The 21,392-nt window shown below is 32.2% G+C and overlaps 1 protein-coding gene across 2 annotated transcripts in view; it reads left to right on the top strand.

Moving 5' to 3' along the window:
* The window catches only part of KHDRBS2 (KH RNA binding domain containing, signal transduction associated 2), a 903,675-nt gene that overhangs the window by 193,867 nt on the left and 688,416 nt on the right, over window positions 1–21,392 (top strand). For both annotated transcript variants that reach the window (XR_007953562.1, XM_051997202.1), the window contains exon 2: window positions 17,104–17,231. Coding sequence is in view for 1 of the 2 variants with exons in the window: in XM_051997202.1 (XP_051853162.1) it covers window positions 17,104–17,231 (128 nt within the window). In the remaining variant the exon portion in view is untranslated. The remainder of the gene's footprint in view (window positions 1–17,103; window positions 17,232–21,392) is intronic.

The raw sequence follows: 21,392 nt of genomic DNA, 5'->3' as shown, positions 1-21,392 counted from the left end.
AGTTATGACCATAGAGTTGATAGACTAAGTAGGGTGATCCTAAGGTTTATATAGAGAAAAAAATACATGTTAAAAAGGCAGCAAAAGTAGTAGTGTCACTCATACTCATACTCACAATAGTGGAATATCATTTCTAGTATTTCGCACTACCTGCAGATAATGAGGGCTGTAACCGTGAATCAAAAGAAACACCACAGTTTTGTTAATCTATATCAGCAGAGCTTCCTGACTAACTGGTAGAAAGTGAATCCATCAGTATTTTACTATTATTCTAACCAAAATTTAGGTCAGGATGTTATAGAGTACTGACTGGAGTGGGGGAGGGGGGGAGAGAGACTTTACCATGAGTCTGATCACTTTGTGTTTGTAAACACTGAAAACCTACATACAGGACTATTCATAAAATCCTGGAGTAACATAGTACTCAATATACCAAAAAATAGCAAAAGAACTCAACAAAATATTCCCTCCAGTAGTATCACAGAACCTACTTTCAGAATATAACCTGGAAGAATGGGAAAATAAACATCAAAAAGAGACCCACCATAAAGAGCTAATATTGTGGCCAAAATACATAACACAAAACCAGAAGAGAATAATTCCAAAATATCTATAAGCAATAACTCAGAAAAATGTAGTCTGAGGGAAAAAAAAGCAAATTAAATTCGTGGAAAAGATGAAATAAAAGTTTAAGGGAGAGTTGAAACAAATTTTAAATAAAAAGGGTACTTTAGGAAAGTAATCACAGAAGAAAAGAGCGCTATAGAAGAAATATTTGGAAAAGCAATTAAAATGTTGATATAAGAAGTTAAAAAAAAGAAATGAATATGTAACTATTTTAAAATGAGAAAGGATCAAATAGAAACCAATTAATAAACAGAAAACAGAATGTTAAAGCCAAGTCAAAAGATTAAAAAATTAGAAAAAATAATCTATCTCACAGCAAAAATAAAAATAAAGAAAAAAAGATTTTGGAGAAAAAAATTAAGAATCATTGGAAAATTTGAAGACCATGATCATAAAATGAACTACAGCATCCTATTTGAAGAAACCTTAATATAACCTTCCCTAGATATCTTAGAAGCAGAGGAAAAAGTGAAAATAAGAATCCACCACTTACCTCATCAAAGAAACATCAAATGAAAAACTCCTATAAACATAAGAGCCAAGATACAGATATTCAAGACAAAATAAAATAAAATACTCCAAGTATTTATAAAGAATTCAAATCTCGAGGCTTCACAATCAAGATGATAAATGATTTGGTATTCTCCATTAAATAAAAGATCTTGGAAGATGATAATATAATAAGCAAAAGAAGTGGACTTAGAATATCTTACATAGGAAAACAAAAACAAAAACAAAATTGATGTTTCTAGAAAAAAGCTCCTTTTAAGAATTTCTACTGCCAAATCCAGAACAGAACTGCATAGAAACTTTGATATTCAAAATTAGAATTGAGAAACAAACAAAAAAAATAATTAATAACAAAATGATAATTAAGTAAACAAAGATAAATTGCTCATATTCAGTGTTCTCTTACATATATGTACATATGTGAATGTGTACATCCCTATAGGTATATATGACACATATACATCTACAAATACATATGAAAATATATGCAAATATAATATTTGCATGATGTGGTCAATATAGAAATATGTTTAGATTAATTATCCAAGTTTGTGACAGTTTCTTGTTCTTTTGCTCTCAAATTGGTCCAAGGTTAAATTTTGCTAATTACAAAAAGTATATTTTAAAAATAATCTTTTAGTCTTTAATACTGTTTTTCATCATTTAATTCTACTTATTCATGATACTTTCTTCTGTATAGATAATTTATTTCTTTATAAGCCTATCTGGATTTGACAAGTAGAATAGAACCTGAATCCCATTTGGTCAGGGATTTGTTTTAAAATTTCTTTGTATCTTTCATTGAATCTATTGTAGCCATGAGAATTTAATAGGTACTTATTAAATACATGGAAAAGCTATAAAAAGCAGATAGAAAAGGAAAGATGAATTGTCTGCTTTCCCCTTTTTTGATCAAAGCCTTGACTGATTAAAAGAACAGAACACATTCTAATAATCTTGGGGAAAGAAAAATGTTGGATTAGAACATGAAGAAAAATTTGACTAAGATTTCCAAAATCAGACATTCAAATTAGATAGTTCTTGGAATCTGTCCCAGCATGCTTATGCAATTGGCAAATGTAGTTACAGAGTCATTTCTCATGTGAAAGATTTATTGGAGGTGAACAATTTTATGAAAGTAGGGGGAAAATAATGTATATATTTTAAGCAAAATAAAAGAGGAATGGAAACCTTTGGAAAGGATATTTTGCTCAGCTTAAAAAAATGTCTGCAGAGTTACTGAAATCTATCATTAAACAATGAAATTTCAAATACCAAATACCAAAGGAGAAATGTTTGTGAAGAAAACATTCTGTTATAATCCTAAGGTGGCAGAGTGATAATGAAGAAGCAATGTATACAGCAGATCTGGAAAGTAATGGGCTTTCCTAACTGTTCCATGTTACAATCTCTTCCAAAAGCAAGAAAATGATTCTATGGATACAAAGATCTAAGAAATTTAGGCACATTTCAGTGTCAATGAATTCAAGGAAGAATAAGGCCTTAGTAACCCTGAGTTATCTATTTAAAGATTTTTTTATAGGTGATATAGATGATAGTATAGTAGATGTTAACATAGATTACTGTCAAAAATAGAGTTATGAGGCAAAATTCTTAGTATCTTGTTGAAAAGTAAGAATCCCATTTCATCTTAACAGGGAGACTTTGTTTTATTTTCTGGGGGGAAATTAAGAAAATTACAAAACTTACTGCTCTGCAAGATTATCTAAAATTACACAGAAGGTAGAACTGTTCATCAAAACAATTTATTTAAAAAAAATGAGAGATTGGATCAGAAGGTACCTTCTAGCTAAAAATCTTGGAATTAGAAATACTTTAGATTTAGAGCTAGAAAGATCCTTAGACATTTAAAAGTTTATTTATTTATTTATTTAATGCCACAAAAATAGGGAACTGGATAAATCAGGATTTGAGGTCAAATCACCAAATTTCAAATCCAGGACTCATTCCAATGTAACCCACTGCTTTACCATCATAGTATCATACTAAAGTGTCAAAAAAATTTGGAAGGTTAAGTAACTGATGGGTAAAAATAACTATAATTCCTTTGTACGTATAATTGTAGAATTGCCCTCTTGTCCTAACTTAGGTCATCTTGATCTAGCCAAATTAGACCATGATGTGACTGCTACCATGCATCTCTTATGCTGCTGTTCACAGGCAATTGAATCAAGCTTTTGTCTGAAAACAAAACAAAACACTGATTTCATTTCAAATTTATGTTTTCCAAATTCATCTGTTTTTTTTAATTGCATCCATACCTTACTCCCTCAGAACCTTTTTCAAAATTTCTGTTTTTCCTTTCCGAGGTTACTGTACTTTTCCCATATATCATTTCATTTGAAAAAATTTGACTCTTTATTGAGAAAAAAGTGAAACTATTCAACATTTTCATCTTTTTCAAATCTGTTGATTAAAAAGAATTTTGACATTACTTCCCACTTTTTTCTTTTTTAATCCACTCTCACAACAATGAGGTAGACCTTTTTCCCAAGACATTGAAAAGACATTTTCTTTCTGCATCTACATTCCATTAGATGCCCTCATATCTTCTCCAGATCTTCAAAGTAACTTCTTTTATAAAATGTTCTCCTTTTCTCTATCAACTACCTTCATAGATGCCTGAGTCTCCCATTCCTTACAAAAATCAAAAACAACAGCAACAACTCTTTCCCTGGGCTCTACTATCCCCTCTAGCTTTAATCTTACATTCTTACTCTTTTTGTCAGGCAGATTGCTTAGGAAAGTTTTCTATACTCACTGCCTCCACTTTTTTTCATTTCCTGTTCTGATTGGTTCTCAGACTTCCAAAATAATCACAACATATATGAAATTATTTACAGAATTAGACACGAGTGTCCACTTCCTTCATCTACTTCATAACCTTTTTGTCTGACAGCTCATTTTCAATCTTTTTTTTTTAATTTTCTGGTTCATCACCCTTATCATGATTTTTAACTGTAGATGCTCTCCAAAGTTCTTTCCCTGATACTTCTCATACTCTGTCTTTTTTTTTTTTAATAATTATAACTTTTTATTGACAGAAGCCATGCCTGGGTAATTTTTTACAACATTATCCCTTACATTCAATTCTGTTCCGACTTTTCCCCTCCCTCTCTCTACCCCCTCCCCCAGATGGCAAGTAGTCCTATACATGTTAAATATGGCATAGTATATCCTAGACACAATATATGTGTGCAGAACCAAACAGTTCTCTTGTTGCACAGGAAGAGTTGGATTCAGAAGGTAAAAATAACCCAGGGGAAAAAAATGCAAACAGTTTACATTCATTTCCCAGTTTTCTTTCTTTGGGTGTAGCTGCTTCTGTCCATCATTGATCAATCGAAACTGAGTTAGATCTTCTCTTTGTCGAAGAAATCAACTTCCCTCAGAATGCATCCTCACACAGTATCATTGTTGAGGTATAGAATGATCTCCTGGTTCTGCTCATTTCACTTAGCATCAGTTCATGTAAGTTTCTCCAAGCCTCTCTGTATTCCTCCTGCTGGTCATTTCTTACAGAACAATAATATTCCATAACATTCATATACCACCATTTACCCAACCATTCTCCAATTGATGGGCATCTATTCATTTTCCAGTTTCTGGCTACTACAAACAGGGCTTCTACAAACATTTTGGCACATACAGGTCCCTTTCTCTTCTTTAGTATCTTTTTGGGATATAGGCCCAGTAGTAGCACTGCTGGATCAAAGGGTATGCACAATTTGATAACTTTTGGGGCATAATTCCAGATTGCTCTCCAGAATGATTGGATTCATTCACAACTCCACCAAAAATGCATCAGTGTCCCAGTTTTCCCACGTCCCCTCCAACCTTCATCATTATTTTTTCCTGTCATCTTAGCCAATTTGACATATGTGCACATACTCTGTCTTTTTATCTGTATCTCTCTGCATCTCTCTATTTTTTCTCTCTGTGTCTCTTTGTGTCTTTCCCTCACTCTGTCTGTCTTCCACAAATTTATCAATGTCTGTCAGTTTTATTATCATTTCTATGCATATAACCTTCGAATTGATGTAATCAACTCTTTTTTCTCTTCTGAGATTGAGTACAATTTTCTATTGTTTGTGTCAATCTAGATGTATTGGATATAGCTTAAACTTATCATGTTCAAAACTGAACTCACAAGTTATCTCCCTAAACTTCCAATTTTCCAAAATTCTCTATTTCTATAGAAAGAACTTCCAGACTTCTATCTTCCAAGTTCAAAACATTCTCATTGTCAATTACCCAATCAGTTGCCACATCCTGTTTTTTCCAAGTCAACAGTATTTTTTCTCATCTGATTTCTGCCCTCTTCTCTTTGTCTACTACCTTGTTATTAAAACTTATCATTTCTAATATGGATTTATCACAATAGTCTGCTAATTGGTCATCTTGATTCAAGTTTTTCTCTTCTTTGGGCCATCTACATAATGCTGCTATATGTATTTTTTCCCTAAACTTGTACCTAAATCTATGACTTTTCTCCTCAACTAATTCTAATCATTTTATATTTCCTGTAGGATAAAATAAAACAAACAAACAAACAAAACAAAACAACATCCATCTCTAGTCAGCTTTTAAAATATTTAATTAAATTAACTTATTTATATATAAGTTTAACTTATTTTATTTTTTTAATTTTTAAATTTTATTTTATATATAATTATTGTTATAATTATATGTTATATACAATTATAATAATATAATTATAAAATATGATTATTTAAATTAAATTAAAATTTAAAATATTTGTAACCTGCTGCCAGTTTGGATTTTTAAGCATCATTGAACTTTATTCCTCATCCCAGACTGTGTGGTTCAACCAAACTGGCTTTCTCACCATTCTTCACACAGAAAACTCCACCTATCATTTCCATTCATGATTTGTACTTGTATTTCCCATTCCTGTAATGTAGTCTCTCCTTATCTCTGTCTTACACAGGTCTTTCCTTCCAGATACAGGTTAAGTACCATCTTCTGCCTGATGAATTTCCTAATCCCTACCTGCTCATGCTTTTGTACTCCCACCAAAAGTCCCTCTACTGTATATTTAATTTCACTATGTACATTTTACCATATTATTTTTATATTTACGCTTGCTCTGTATAATAAATGTATACATGCATATATATACATATTGTTTTTCAATTCTCCCTCATTGTAAAATTCATGATTAGTGCTTGTTTCATTCTTTGTACTTGAATCTCGAGGTCATGTATCAGTTCCTGACAAATTTGAGGTTCTTAATAAATATAGATTTAAAAATTTTATCAATACATTTCCATAATTAACATTTTTAAAATGTGTTGTTACATAAGAAATGCCATATAAGAAAGCACTTGGTCTCACAGTTAGCAACACCAAATTTAAATCTTGTCTTTGATACTTATTATCTGGGTTATAATAGTAATGTCAATTCATCTAAGACTCAGACTCCTTACCTATGATGTAAATCCTTGTAATTACCTAATTTATGAGTTTGCTTTGATAAAAGTACTTTGTTCCCTTTACAATTATATTTTAAAGTGTTCTGCATAGACAGGTTCTGTTTCCAGAGCTTATACTAGTTACCAGAATATTATCAAAATATCCCTGGAAAGCACAAATCCCATTATATGCCAGTAGACAGCTAAATGGTGAAATATATACCTTTGTCATATCACCCATAAAAGGCCTTTAACGTAAAAACTGCTGATTATGTCTCTAGTAATCACTATAGGGAAACTTCTTAACATATGCCCTCCTTTAGGATTTGATCTCAGCATTTCTAATGAGTAACAGATATTCCTGCAAATGTTTTGGGAGAAAGGCAAAAATGAGGACTTTTGTTTCCATTTATACTAATTTACACAAAGGAGCATTTTGAGCAAACCCATGCCTTGTCCCTATTTTATATGGAGACAGAAATAAAGTTAAACATGAAAGTAAGATGTAATATAATTCTACTGCTAGTTCCAGATCACTTTTTTCTGTTTTTTTTTTCCATTGAAACAAACAAAAAATAATTTATAGTTGTAATGCATTATGTTGAGGGAAATCATTTGAATTATGCGAGAAGTAATCAGGTGCTAACAACAATCATAATAAGAACCTTAATCTCTCGTTTTGTTACTGACATAGGAGGTACAGCCCAGGTATGATATGGTTTTCCTAAACTTTCCTTTGCTGTGCATAGAAATGATTGAAAAGGAAGGAATAGGGCACAGAAGCCATGTGAGACCTATTCATAGTTGAGCAATGTGTTTCTAACTAATTTGTTTACATTCAAAACTTAGTCTGTGTTTTCTTCACATTCTGTAGTCCTTTATTAGCTATTTCAAGCTACCAGGTTCCCGGGACCTTAAACTCTACTCTAATAGGTTTAGACAATAGTGACCAATAGTGATTCTAGCATCAATGCATGACTAGTGATATCTTTGGAAACTATATTCCAATATTAGAAGTTAATTTAGAACTGTGCCCAAAGTTCTATAAGACCGTGTGTGTGTGTGTGTGTGTGTGTGTATAATATCTCTCTCCCACAACATACACACACACACACATACATATGCATATATAATGTCCTTTTTTGGTGGCAAAGAACTGGAAATTATGGGTATGTCCATCAATTGAGGAATAACAGAAAAAGCTGGTATATGTGATTATGTCAAATTGTGATTTTGTTATAAGAAGTGACAAGCAGGGTGGTTTTAGAAAAACATGAGAATATAAATTCATGCAAAATAAAGTGAGCAGAACCAGGAGAACATTGTACACAGTGACACTGTAAAGATAATGAACTATGAAAGATTAAGCTATTCTGCTCAAGACAATGATCCAAGATAATTCCAAAGGATCCATGATGAAAAATACTTGCCTTCTCAAGAGAGAGATATAGAGAATGTATGTGAATTAAATCATATTTTAAAACTTTTTTTTCTTTATTTTCAACATAGCTAATTTGGAACTATATTTTACATGACATGCATAGTTATATCAGATTACTTGCTTTCTCAAGGACGAATGGAAGGGAGAACACTTGGAACAACTTTTTAAAAAGCAAATGTAAAAAGTTATATATCACCTATCTGTCTGCCTATTTATCTAAATATATTTCAAATAGATGGGAAAAAATGTACATTTTATCTTCCCCCAGAAATTTGAATAAACACCACCTCAAATTGGTCAAAAAAAAAGAAAAAAAAATCTGAACTTTTTTTCCTATTGGGATAAAGGGAATAGAGAATAAGCCTTTGTTCCATAAATTGTAAGATGATTGCAGTCAGTGATCACAGTACCTTAATTGAAATATACACCTATCCATCTATAAATATATATACATAAATATTCATATAGGTTTGTATATGTATGTGTATGTGTATATGTTGTATGTATGGATATATATGGAAATATGTTTATTACTCAACCTAAAATTATATGCAAATAATGCATTTTTTTCAGATAACACCATAGTTATGAAATTGTAGCTCACACTTAAATACCTTTAAAATGTAGAAGGCTAGGAACATGATGGATTTGGTATCCTCTTTCCACCAAACTTTCTACTCTCCCAAATAGATAACTAAACCTTTCAGGAATGGAAATGTTTGATTTGTATAGGAAAAGAAATGCCCATAATATGAAATAGAAAACTTGGCAGAAAAAAAGATCCAAAATTTTTATAAACCAATTTTATGCTCAATATCTATTTGATCCCATTATAGCTATTTCACTCATTTTTTTTTCCTTAGCAGTGCATCAATATGGGGAATTATATTAAATGTATACCTAAAGCTGATTGTTAATTTGAATTTAATCAGAATTTAATTCTTTTGTGGGCTTCAGTTTCTTTTGCCTCAAATAAAGAGATTTGAAAATATTGATGCTATAGAATATTATGTTCATCTTTTTTTAATTGGTCAGCCTTATGAATTTTTTATTCAAAATCTTATCTAAATTCATAGGAATCATCAATATTACTTAATGTAACTATTGAATTCTCCAATAAAGACTACAATCTGTATATTAGAAAAAGCCCAGAGAAAAAGAGTCTAGCTTCTATTTTTCAGAAGCTGTTATAATATCTCAAGCATTTGGGTTAATGAAATTATTCTTTCCAAAAGATATTTAATCTTCAACCACATCACTGGAGTTTTGATTCAGGGATGACAATGCTATATCAATCACCTACTCTGAGATATGCATAACAGTCATTTAAATTTTATGACAGGATACAAAGTAAGAATGTTTAACTCCTTCTAGAGGAGAACCACCACCTAGAGCCATGAAAGAACCATCATTTAAAGGGAATTTATTCGTAATTATAGTTGTCAAGTTGGAGTTGGGATTTCTGAGTTCAAAACAAGGCCATTGAGGGTAGCGGTGGGGGTTAAGGAGGGAAAAAAATGGAACACAAGGTTTTGCAAGGATAAATGTTGTAAATCATCCATGCATATGTTTTGAAAGTAGAGATTTAATAAAAATGAAAACTGATATATAATTAGATCCAAAAATAAAAGGCTCATATATTTAATGACTGTGTGACTCTAGGAAAATCACTTTAAAGTCTCTCTATAATAATTTCCTCATTTGTAAAATGAGGACAATAATAATAAATATCTCCTGGGCTTTGGGAGTGGATAAAGTAAGGTAATATTTAGAAAGTACCATGAAATACTCATTTACAACGTTTGATTGACAAGAGAAAAATCTCACCATTCCAAGACAAAGGAAAAGGAAAAAAAAGACAAGAGTTAAAAAAAATTGTTTATTTAAAATTAAGATTTGTCTAAATATACAATTGTTGTAGGGGAGGGTAAAATCACCATATTTTGAAACCTCTGAGTAATCTTCAACTTCAAGTCGTAATACATTTTCAATCAGTTGCCAAATCTTCTTTAGTCTTTCTCTTTGTTATCATCTTCAGAGGGTGTGTTTTGATCTTATTTGTACCACTTTCAGTGGTAAGAAAATATTTTTTTCTGTTGTCTGCTCATTTTCCTAGCCTATTACCTGGCTTTTTAACTCTTTATTAGAGTAGGGCTCTGTTTCCAGGTGGAGAGAGGTCTGTTCCAAGCCTCAGAGGTTTAGTGCAGCTGTTTTCAGAGATCCTTCAAAGATGTGAACACAAGCCCTGTTTTCTGTCCTGGAACTATTGGGAGAGTGTCCATCCCACTGTAGCTGTAAGATCTAGTTTGCTAAAAAAAATGGCATCCTGCTCTGCTGACGCAAGGGCCAGTCTGGGGCTGTTGCCTGTACAGAGACTGTACACTATCTTCCAGCTTTCAGCTGGAAAATGTTTTACTCTGTTCTTTTTTGGGTATTGTGTTGCTCTGAAGAAAAATTTAGAGGCATTATTTAAGGGAATTTGAAACAGTTTGGGGGTGAGATCCTGCCTTTACTCCATCTTGGCTCTGCCTTATTGGTTGTATCTTAATAATATATCTTGCATTTATCTTCTCTTCAACCAACCAACGTAAGTCAAGAAAGCATCACTTCTCATGTGTACAATTACTGTATTATAAAGTCCTAATGACCTTCATCTAGGTTCTCCACCACCTTTTTTTTCCCCTTCTCCAAAGCCATCCTAGACATAGTTACCAAAGTGATATGCCTAAAAAAGAGATTTGAATAGGTTGAACTCCTACTCCAGAACTTCATTCCCTCCCTAGTAACTCTATAATGAAAAACTCTGTCAGTTAAAACTCTTAATAACCTGTTACAAACCCATTTTTAAAATTAGTATATATTATGGCCAGGCCCCAATATGTATACAGATACACACACACACACACACACACACACACACAACACACACATTCTGTGACCTATTTTGCTGATCCCCTACAGAGAATTCTATTCCTCATCTCATTATCATGCTGTAAACTATCACCTGTGTTTTGTACTATTTGTTTTCTCACTGTTATCACTCAGTTATCTCATTATGTCTTGTTGTGAGCTTTTCTCAAAACGCAGCCAGGTGATAAAAGTTCAGATCTTTTATTATTTCCAATATAGCCCGGTTAGCTTAGAGGCCTATCTCTCTGCTTGGTTCCAAGAGCTCTCTCCAAATGTCTTTAAATCCAAAGGTCTGGTCCTTCAGCCTCTGCCTCTGCTGTCTTCAGCCTCCAGCCAGCTCCAACTCTTCATGTCATTCCGGTGAAATCTCGACTTGTAGCGTCTTCCTCTCTCCAGAGCTCTCCGACTGGCCCATTGGCCTATTTATGCTCCTTCCAGAGAGAGGGATTATGGGTAGTTCTACTTAGTACCTTGTTTCAGGTTCTGCCCAAAACATCTTCTTGTAAGATTAGATCAACTCTAATTACTTAGCAGTTAGTAAGGATTCCAACATCTCCCCCTTTCTTTTGTTTTAAAACATAGGGGGTTTCTGAGGGGGTACACATAAATCCATCAATATGGGCCAGAATTTTGTAACAGATATACATGGTATACATAAATCCATCAATATGGGAGGCATTATACATAATTTACAAAAGCACACAGCAATATAACACAGGCTAGTGGTAATGTAACAAATAACATGAATCAACATGAAAATTTAACTACTGCAAAAAGTCTCATCAACAATCTTTCATCTCAAGAAATCCAATGATTCTTGCAATTGCTTAAAATACATAAGCACATAGTAATATAACACAGGCAAGTAGTAATGTAACAACATAAATCGACCTGAAAATTTACAAATGTCCATAAGTCCTAGAAATAGTCCATAAGGAATCCATTGTCCATTAGTTCATGCGCCAGGAATCTAATAATTCCTGTAAGCTCTGAAGTACTGCAAAAAGTCTCATCAACAATTTTTCATCTCAGGGAATCCAGTGATTCTTGCTGGTTTTTCAGGAACTGAAAGCTGAAGATTTTAAAGTTCTTTTGACAGTCTCATTGTTAGCCATCTGATTCCTTTTCCACCTGTGGAAATATAAGCAGATCCTCTTCCCCAAGCAGTTAACCTATCTAATTCTCTTCTATTTACCACTTTTGGGATTTCTCCTCATCATCTGGTAATTACATTGGAGCTGTTTGCATTGGATATTGTCTTGTTGTCTTAAAAGGCCTGTATTCTTCCCAACTGTAATCCTGATTGCTTTTCTGTTGGTTGATGACATCAGAGTTCTGAATTTCTAAAGTCTCTCTGGGTGTGACCTCAGCTGCTATCATGCCCCACCTGTCCTTTGATTGATACTTTGGAGCTGGGCCCTGCCTCTCATTCCTCTGGGTTTCTCTCACCCTGTCTTCTCACTCTATCTTGTGCCCACTGTGGCACAGCGTCTTATGATTTCCTCTAAAGAAGCATTTTTGTCTAGCCCCCATATAATTCTCTTGCAAATCTCATTGGCATTTTCCTTAGCCAAATGTCTAGTCATTATTTCTGTTGCTGCATTGTCTCCAATGGTTCTTATTACAGCTGTTTGTAAACGTCCCACAAAATCTGCAAAAGGTTCATTGGGACCTTGCTCTATTTTTGTGAAAACATTATTTCCATCTTTCTGTCCAGGGAGAGAATTCCAAGCTTTTATTGCAGCCTTAGAAATTTGCTCATACACTGTTATGGGATAATAAATCTGTTCTGAGCTCTCTGCATACTGACCTTCACCAGCTAGTTGGTCAAAAGCAACTTGTACAATAGCTCCTGTTTGCCTATTGTGTTGGGCTTGAATCCTACATAATTCATGAAACTCCGAAAGCCACAATAAATTTTGTCCCGGTTCTAGACAAATTTCCACTATGGATTTCCAGTCATTCGGGGTTAGGATTTCATAAGACAAATTATCCAGTAACATCTTCACATAAGATGATGTAGCCCCATAAAGAGTGCAACCCTTTTTCAAATCTTTAATTTTTCCCAAATTAAAAGGAGTGTATTTTCTCTCTTTTTGACCTGAGGAGTTGAGCTCTTCAATCACAGGATCTCCTTCATTTTTTGCTTTAATTAATGCTTTTTCTAATCTTGTTAAATTCTGCTTTACAGGAGAAGCTGACTGTGTTTCTGTCTCACTCCCTTCCCCTTGTTCTACCCATGAAGGGTTAATTGCGGGGGGAGGGTCATGAGATGTGGAATCACCTAATTCCTCCTTCTGTGAAGTATCATACTCAGAATTGTAATTAACTCCATTCTCATCTGATTTGTCCTCCTTTTCACCTAGTAAAGTTGGCACTTCCTCCTGTACTTTCCTTTTCATCATTCTATCACTTAAATAACTTCTTATAGCCAATTGTATTACATTATATGTATTAATTATTGAGTTAGGCCCATTTTTATCATAGAATTGACAAAGATCCTCTCCAACCAATTTCCATTCATTTAGATCTAATTCCTTATCAAGAGAGAAACAAGGACATATATCCTTTACAGTTTGTAAAAATTCAGTGATTTGCTGTAAACTTATAATTAAACCTTGGCTTTCCATAATTTTGACAATGCTCTCTAAACATTTTCCTTGAACAGAAACAGACTGTTTTCTAAATATCTGTCCCATCTTAGCTGAAATTCTACTTTAACTCTTCTAACAAAATTTCTTTGTTGCACTCACCCTAATTTCTGGGTTGAAGTTTTTTTCCACTGGATCAGGATCAGAGGCTTTTCCACTTGAATCAGGATCGGAGCTTTTCCACTGAAATCCACTGAGGGGTCTGTTTGTCCCACGTTCAGGGCGCCAAAATGTTGTGAGTTTTTCTCAAAACGCAGCCAGGTGATAAAAGTTCAGATCTTTTATTATTTCCAATATAGCCCGGTTAGCTTAGAGGCCTATCTCTCTGCTTGGTTCCAAGAGCTCTCTCCAAATGTCTTTAAATCCAAAGGTCTGGTCCTTCAGCCTCTGCCTCTGCTGTCTTCAGCCTCCAGCCAGCTCCAACTCTTCATGTCATTCCGGTGAAATCTCGACTTGTAGCGTCTTCCTCTCTCCAGAGCTCTCCGACTGGCCCATTGGCCTATTTATGCTCCTTCCAGAGAGAGGGATTATGGGTAGTTCTACTTAGTACCTTGTTTCAGGTTCTGCCCAAAACATCTTCTTGTAAGATTAGATCAACTCTAATTACTTAGCAGTTAGTAAGGATTCCAACAATGTCTTATCTCAAGTTGTTGTTCAGTTATTCATTTATGCCCTACTTTTTTTGACTCCATGGATCTTATTGGCCAAGGGATTTTCTTAGCAAAGTACTAGAATGGTTTGTCATGTTGTTCTCCAGTGCATTAAGCTAAATAGAGATTATGTTACTTCAGGATCATATAGCTAGGAAGTGTTTAAGGCTGAATTTGAACTCAGGCCTTCCTTATTCCAGTCCAGTGCTCTATCACCTGAGGCACTAAACTGCCTCTATATCAGCTATAAAATGTATTTTTCCCATCTGCTAGAATTGTTTCTCTTTCCCTAATATTATTTTGTATTTATTTTTTATACTTTAAATTTCTGTTTTATTTTTGTTTAATTGTCCCCAATATCTGGCACACTGTTTACCACATAATAAGAATGTGATAAATATTTGTTGAATTTAATTTAATTGAACAAGATTAACTTGATGACCTATAAGATCCCTTCCATGTTTAAATTTATGCTTCAATAGGTCATTATTACTTTCTCTCATCATTTACAATATTCAAGATAATATTCATCTATAGAAGGCAATATTGCAAGTGTTTCAAATGAATACTCAAACCAATGTATTGTCGTTGTAGTTATAAACATTGTATGATCTAAATCTATTCCCTTTATGGCAGTTCTTGGTTAATGAGAAAATAGCTATTAGTGAGGAAGACTTAGTGCTTTAAAATTTGCAGATCACTTTATAGTTCTTCTATTTGAGACCCTTAACCACTCTATGAGATAATGTAGGTAATATTATCCACATATTCAAGATGACAAAATGGACATACAGGGAGGTTAAATCACTTTTACAGTAATTACAGAATTACTCAGACAATACCAAAAACAAATTTTGAGTCCAATTTTCTTAAATATTGGTTTAGTATTCTAAATATCACCCACCCAACACTGTAAATACTGTAACTTTTCAAAGCAATGCCTTGGTCATGTGTTTATAGCATCTTGTTTTCTTATAGTCACATTATGTAAAAATTGGAAACAGATATGAAATGAATACTTATTTCCATACAAAAAAACTAAAATATATAATGTCATGGCAATTTTTTTAATACAAGCAAATAAGGTACTGAATAAAACAAATTTCCTAACAGACTCAGAAAGGATTTTTAGATGTACTTGATATTATGAAATTGAGTTTGTCAAGTTAAATAGTTAAATGGCATGCAGTACATTTGACCAATGCTACTTAATTTTGAAACTGTGTGTGACACACATATGTATGTGTATATATGTATATATGCATGTGTGTGTGTGTGTGTGTGTGTATATATATATATATAATATAATTGTAATACATACAGAATATAAAGTTAATTGCTTATTGTTGATTTTGCCAGCATATTTCAATATGTTTCCTAACTAATACTAATACTAATAATATCTAAAAATTTAATTATCTTCTTTGTTATTTCTAACTATGCATTGGCACCTCCTTAGAATAGAGATGTCATTATTACTCACATTTAAAAGTTCATAAAATACCTTGTAATATCACTCCACAATATTGGTTTTGTTATATCTAAACAAATTCCATATATCATTCAGCAATTCTTTAAAACTATTGAACGAACTTTATTTCAGTGTGAATCATTCAATTTATGTCTCTTTGGATTTCTGTCTTTCTAGACTGTAATCCCTTATTGGTGAGAGAGAATAAAATATTAATCTTTGTTTTCCCTTTAATGATAAGCACAACACATAAAATTTTCCAATGAAATTTTTCAATGAATGAATGAAACAATTTCCTTTTATTTTCTCAGTAAAATTTTTAAAAGAAAATGCAATTTCCTTTAAAATTCCTTGATTTTATGTTGTGATCTAGTTCAGATGGATCTGAATCGGTCCCTGTTCGGGCGCCAAAATGTTGTGAGCTTTTTCTTCTCAAAATGCAGCCAGGTGATGAAAGTTCAGATCTTTTATTATCTCCAATATAGCCTGGTTATCTTAGAGGCCTATCTCTCTGCTTGGTTCCAAGAGCTCTTGCCTCTTTGTCCTTTGCTTCTGCCTCTGCTTTCTTCAGCCTCCAGAGCCAGCACCACTCTTCATGTCATTCCGGTGAAATCTCGACTTGTAGCTTCTTCACTCTGTAAACTCTTCGTCTGCCACCAGCCAGCCAAGAGGAAAAAATGTATTCTGCCATAGACCCCTCATCGCTGGTCTTTTATCTGACTCTTCTGAGAGAATGGGATTATGGGTTTTCTCCCATAGTGCTCTCTGGCCCAATGAGCTTTAAGGGAGGTGTGGACTCCCTTGAAGTTAGAAAGTGTACTTTGTGAAGCTTGCATACTTGTAGACTCCAATGAGTAAAGGTGTGAACACAAGCCTTGTATTAATTAGTTCTACTTAGTACCTTGTTTCAGGTTCTGCCCAAAACATCTTCTTGTAAGATTAGATCAACTCCAATTACTTAGCAGTTAGTAAGGATTCCAACAATTTTATCTGTCATGCTTAGAATAGTAGAATATGCTGGGATGTTTTTAGTACTCTTAAGAATTTTTTCTTTCTTTTGTAATATATTGATGCTTATTGGACTTCTTGTTTGATAGAAACTACTCTGCCAGGTTTCTTGTTATTATTGTTTAGTCCTTGGAGACTGAAATCTCTTTAGAAACAGTGTGAGTCTCTACTGAAATCATTCACTACCATTTTTAGAAACAGATAAGCCAATAGTATCTCTGTATGTATGTCACATTTTCTGCTAGCCCTCATCTCAGTTGAGTATATTAGGCATTTTAATAAATGTTTATCAAAATTAAATTAGAAAGATAAACTTAACCAGTATATCTATTTTAATAATACTATTTTTTTCTTTTTTTTCTTTTTGTTCCATTTTCAGAAATTGAAAAGTTTCAGGGTTCTGATGGGAAAAAAGAAGATGAAGAAAAGAAATACCTTGATGTCATCAGCAACAAAAATATAAAACTGTCAGAACGAGTACTGATTCCTGTCAAACAGTATCCAAAGGTAATTTAACTAAATTTTACTCCGATTGCTCAAAAAAAATTGATTTGATGATAAAATGACATTTCACTTATGCCATATATTAGATTTATCATCATTCATATATGTATGAAAATCTATTTTAATACAAAAAGAAGAGAAAAAGTGGAAATGCTTTTTTTGTGGGAAATAGAAAGTAGCTACATTTTCACTTCAGCATTAAGGAACTCATGCTATATGATATGGGAAACCATAGACACCTGAGGACCAATGCTTAAAATTAATAACATTTCTTTTTATCAATTTGTATAATTTCTTTTATTTAATTTCTTATGTCTTAGACTGTCTTAAAATGAATATGCATGTGAAATTAAAGTGCATAATTCATATTAGACAAAGAATAAAGAATAATCATCCCTAATGGAAATATCAACATAATATTCACAGGGTCATGTAAAATAGTAGGCCATTTTTGGTTGGCAGGTTTAATTTTCCATCAACAATTCTGACAACATTTTCTGGATGATGGCAGACTTCTCCATTTAATTTTTTGTATTTTTTTTTGTTATAAAATATGTTATCATCTATCATTTGCTTCACCATGAGCCTTGCTTTTGCCTTTCACATTTCACTGTGTGCTTTTAGTAGGAGTAGGAAAAATAGTCCAGGAAATGAAAAGTTTATAATAAATGATAATTCGATGATTCAAATCAATATTTTTCCTAATAAACCTATAGAACGAAGAACTTAAAATCACATACTATATATCACATACTATATATAATATATATACACATATATATTAATATACTATGTTTGCTTATTATATATTATTGGTTTGTGATTATATGTTATAAAGTATGTGGTAATGTTTATTATATGAATGTATTTTACATATACTACAATATTTCTATGTGTACATGTATATCTGCATATATGTATTTTACATAAAGTCTTACATATCATAGGTACTATCATAAATGGTAGTTAGTGATACTTGCATATATGTATATATTATCATTAATTTATATGTTATATAGTATTAATGTGTATCTAAAACATCAAATCTCTTGTTTTGGTTAAATAAAAAATCAAATTATATCCATAAGATATTTATTCAGTTTCAGATAAATTTTGTGATTACCATAACCCTAACAGAAGAGTGCTTCCTGTAAAAAATACCTTTCATAGGTTAGATATTGGGAATGTTATTGTGAAGAATTTAGAATAATTTTATTATATATAACATATACATACATACATGCATGCATATATGAATACATATAAACACACAGAGAGATTGAGAGAGAGAGAGAAAGAGAAAAAGATAGAGAGACAAAGAGGGAAAGTTGAATGTCCCTATTTAAATTAAGTGTGATTTTTTTCCCCCTTGGCACCGTAAACTTATAATATTTTGATACATTATCTAAGTATAATATGTTGGAAAATTTACTGGTACACTAGTAACATTAATTAACAAGACTGTACCTCTTGTCTATAGAACTTAGCCTGATGACCAATATGCAGCATTAAAATCAGAGGTCTAGAGTCAGATATATCCAACTATATTGCAATGATGTGATTTCTCAGAATACCTTTTTGTAATACCCTGAAAGACTTAGTGTAGCTGCAAAATAAAAATTAAATCTATTATCTCTGATAAAATTAGCTTGACAAGGTTAAACATGTTTCTAAAGTCTTGACCATTCTTCAAGTTGTAGTATAAGTGTTTTATATTGATTGTAGATAAATGTCTATATTTGATTCCTCAAATTGTGAGTTGAAATAAGACTTAATAATATCTTTTTGAAGCCAAAGTTAAAAAAAACCCTTTCTTGCATTTACTTTACAAATGGAAGGAAAGGTGACCAAAGTATTAAGCAGAATTTTGATAAATTTATCAAGCTCACTAAATTTCTTACCACTAGAAAATTTGTTATTTCTAGCACCTGTTTATTGAATGTTATTTGTAGAATTTACCTTAGAGATAAATTTGTCAAAATCATTCATTTTCTAGAAGAGAATTTTGTTGCCCAGAATTATGAGGAACAGATTTGCAGGTGATTTCTACAAAACATTTAAAGAACAATTAATTTTAATACTGTTTGGAAAAAAACAGGTTAAAAAAGGAGCCCTACTAAATTTCTTCTGTAATACCATTATGCTCTTATTACTTAAATTAAGAAGAATCAAAATAGAGAAAAGCATTACAAAAAAAAATTTCTGTAATATAAAATATACATAGATGCAAAAATTTAAATAAAATACTAAATAATTGATTACAACATATATGACAAAGATAACATACTATAACTAGACAAAATTTAGACTAAAAATTCAGAACTGGTTCAATATCATTACAACTGTACACATAATTGCCCACATTAATGTTAAACAATAGAAATTGTTTGATTATTTTAAAGGATGCAGAAAAATATTTTTCCTTATTAAAATGTATTTATTTTTCAATACACATTGCATTATGAATTATGTTGAGAGAGAAAAATCAGAGCAAAAAAGAAAAACCATGGGAGAGAAAAAATACAGAAAAATGAAGTGAATTTAGCATATGTTGATTTATATTCAATCTCCATGGTTCTTTTTCTGAAAGCAGATGGCATTTTCTGTTCAAAGCCTATTCAGAATGGATCAATGAATCATTGAGAAGAATTGAGTCTTTCATCATAGTTGATCATTGCAGATTCTTGCTGTTATTGTGTACAATGTGTTCCTGGTTCTGCTTTTTTCACTTAATATCAGTTCATATAAATCTTTTCAAGCAATTCTAAAATCAGCTTTTTCATCATTTTTTATAGAACAATAATATTCAATGGTCTTTATGCACTACAAGTTGTTCAGCTATTCACTAAATTGATGGGCATCTAACTTATTTTCCAATTGTTTGTTATCACAAAAAAGAGCTGTTACAAACATTTTTGCACATGTACATCATTTTCCCTCTTTTACGATTTTCTTAGAATACAGAACTGATAGTGGGATTTGGTATCAAACTAGTGGACAGTTTGATAGTTCTTTGGGCATAACTTTAGATTGCTTTACAAAATGGTTGGATCATTTCACAACTCCACCAACAATGCATTAGTGTTCCAGTTTTCTCACATCCCCTCCAATATTTATAATTACCTTTTTCTGTCATTTTAGTCAATCTGAGAGTTGAGAAGTGGTACTTTAGAGTTCTTTTAATTTGTATTTCTCAAATCAATAGTGAATTAAAACATTTTTCATATGACCATAGTTGACTTTAGTTTTGTTTAGCCTTTAAAAAAAATGAGCAAAAAAAAGTGAAAAAGAACTCTGACCATAGATAGTTTTTATGGAGAAAGAGAATAACAGAATTCAAATCCTGAAAAATCCTAAATACAAATCATCCTCAGAATAAACCCCAAAGTTGTTATGAGTTGGTCCCCATTTCACAAATCTCTCTTGGAAGAATTAAAAAAGGATCTTAAAAGAAAGGAAAAATGGGAAAAGAAATGAGAACTTTGTAAGAGAGTTTGGAAAGAGAAAAACATAAATTATCTGAGGAAAACTCCTTAAAAATAGATTTGATGAAATGGAAAAGGAATATAAGTCCTTACAAAATAGATGTGAAAAAGAAACTAATTTGTTAAAAAAAAAAAAAACAGAATTTGTGAAATGAGAATTAAATAAATGGAAATGAATGACTCAATAAGATTTTAAGAATAAGTCAAACAAAATTTTAAAAAAATAGAAGAAAATATAAAATACCTCATTGGAAAAACAACTGACCTGGAAATAGATCTATGAGAGACAATCTAAGAATTATTGAAATTTCTGAAATCCATGATAAAAAAAAAAAAGCCTACATCATCTTTCAGGAAATCATCAAGGAAAACCATTCTGATGTTCTAAAACCAGAGGGTAAAATACACATTGAAAGAATTCACAGATCACCTCCTGAAAGAGACCCCAAAATAAAAACCCCAAGAAACATCATGGCTAAATTTTAGAATTAGCAAATCAGGGGAAAATATTGCAAGAAGCCAGAAGGAAACAATACAAATATTGAGGAGACACAGTCAGTATTACCCAGGACCTAGCAGCTTCCACTTTAAAGGATCAAAAGGCATGGAATATGATATTCTGAAAGGCCAAAGATCTTGGATTGCAGGCACGAATCAATGATCCAGCAAAAATAGAGAA

Source organism: Antechinus flavipes, chromosome 4 (assembly GCF_016432865.1).
Source record: "Antechinus flavipes isolate AdamAnt ecotype Samford, QLD, Australia chromosome 4, AdamAnt_v2, whole genome shotgun sequence".
Taxonomy (NCBI): domain Eukaryota; kingdom Metazoa; phylum Chordata; class Mammalia; order Dasyuromorphia; family Dasyuridae; genus Antechinus; species Antechinus flavipes.
Note: the sequence above shows the minus strand (reverse complement) of the source record. Positions and strands in the feature narration are given on the sequence as shown.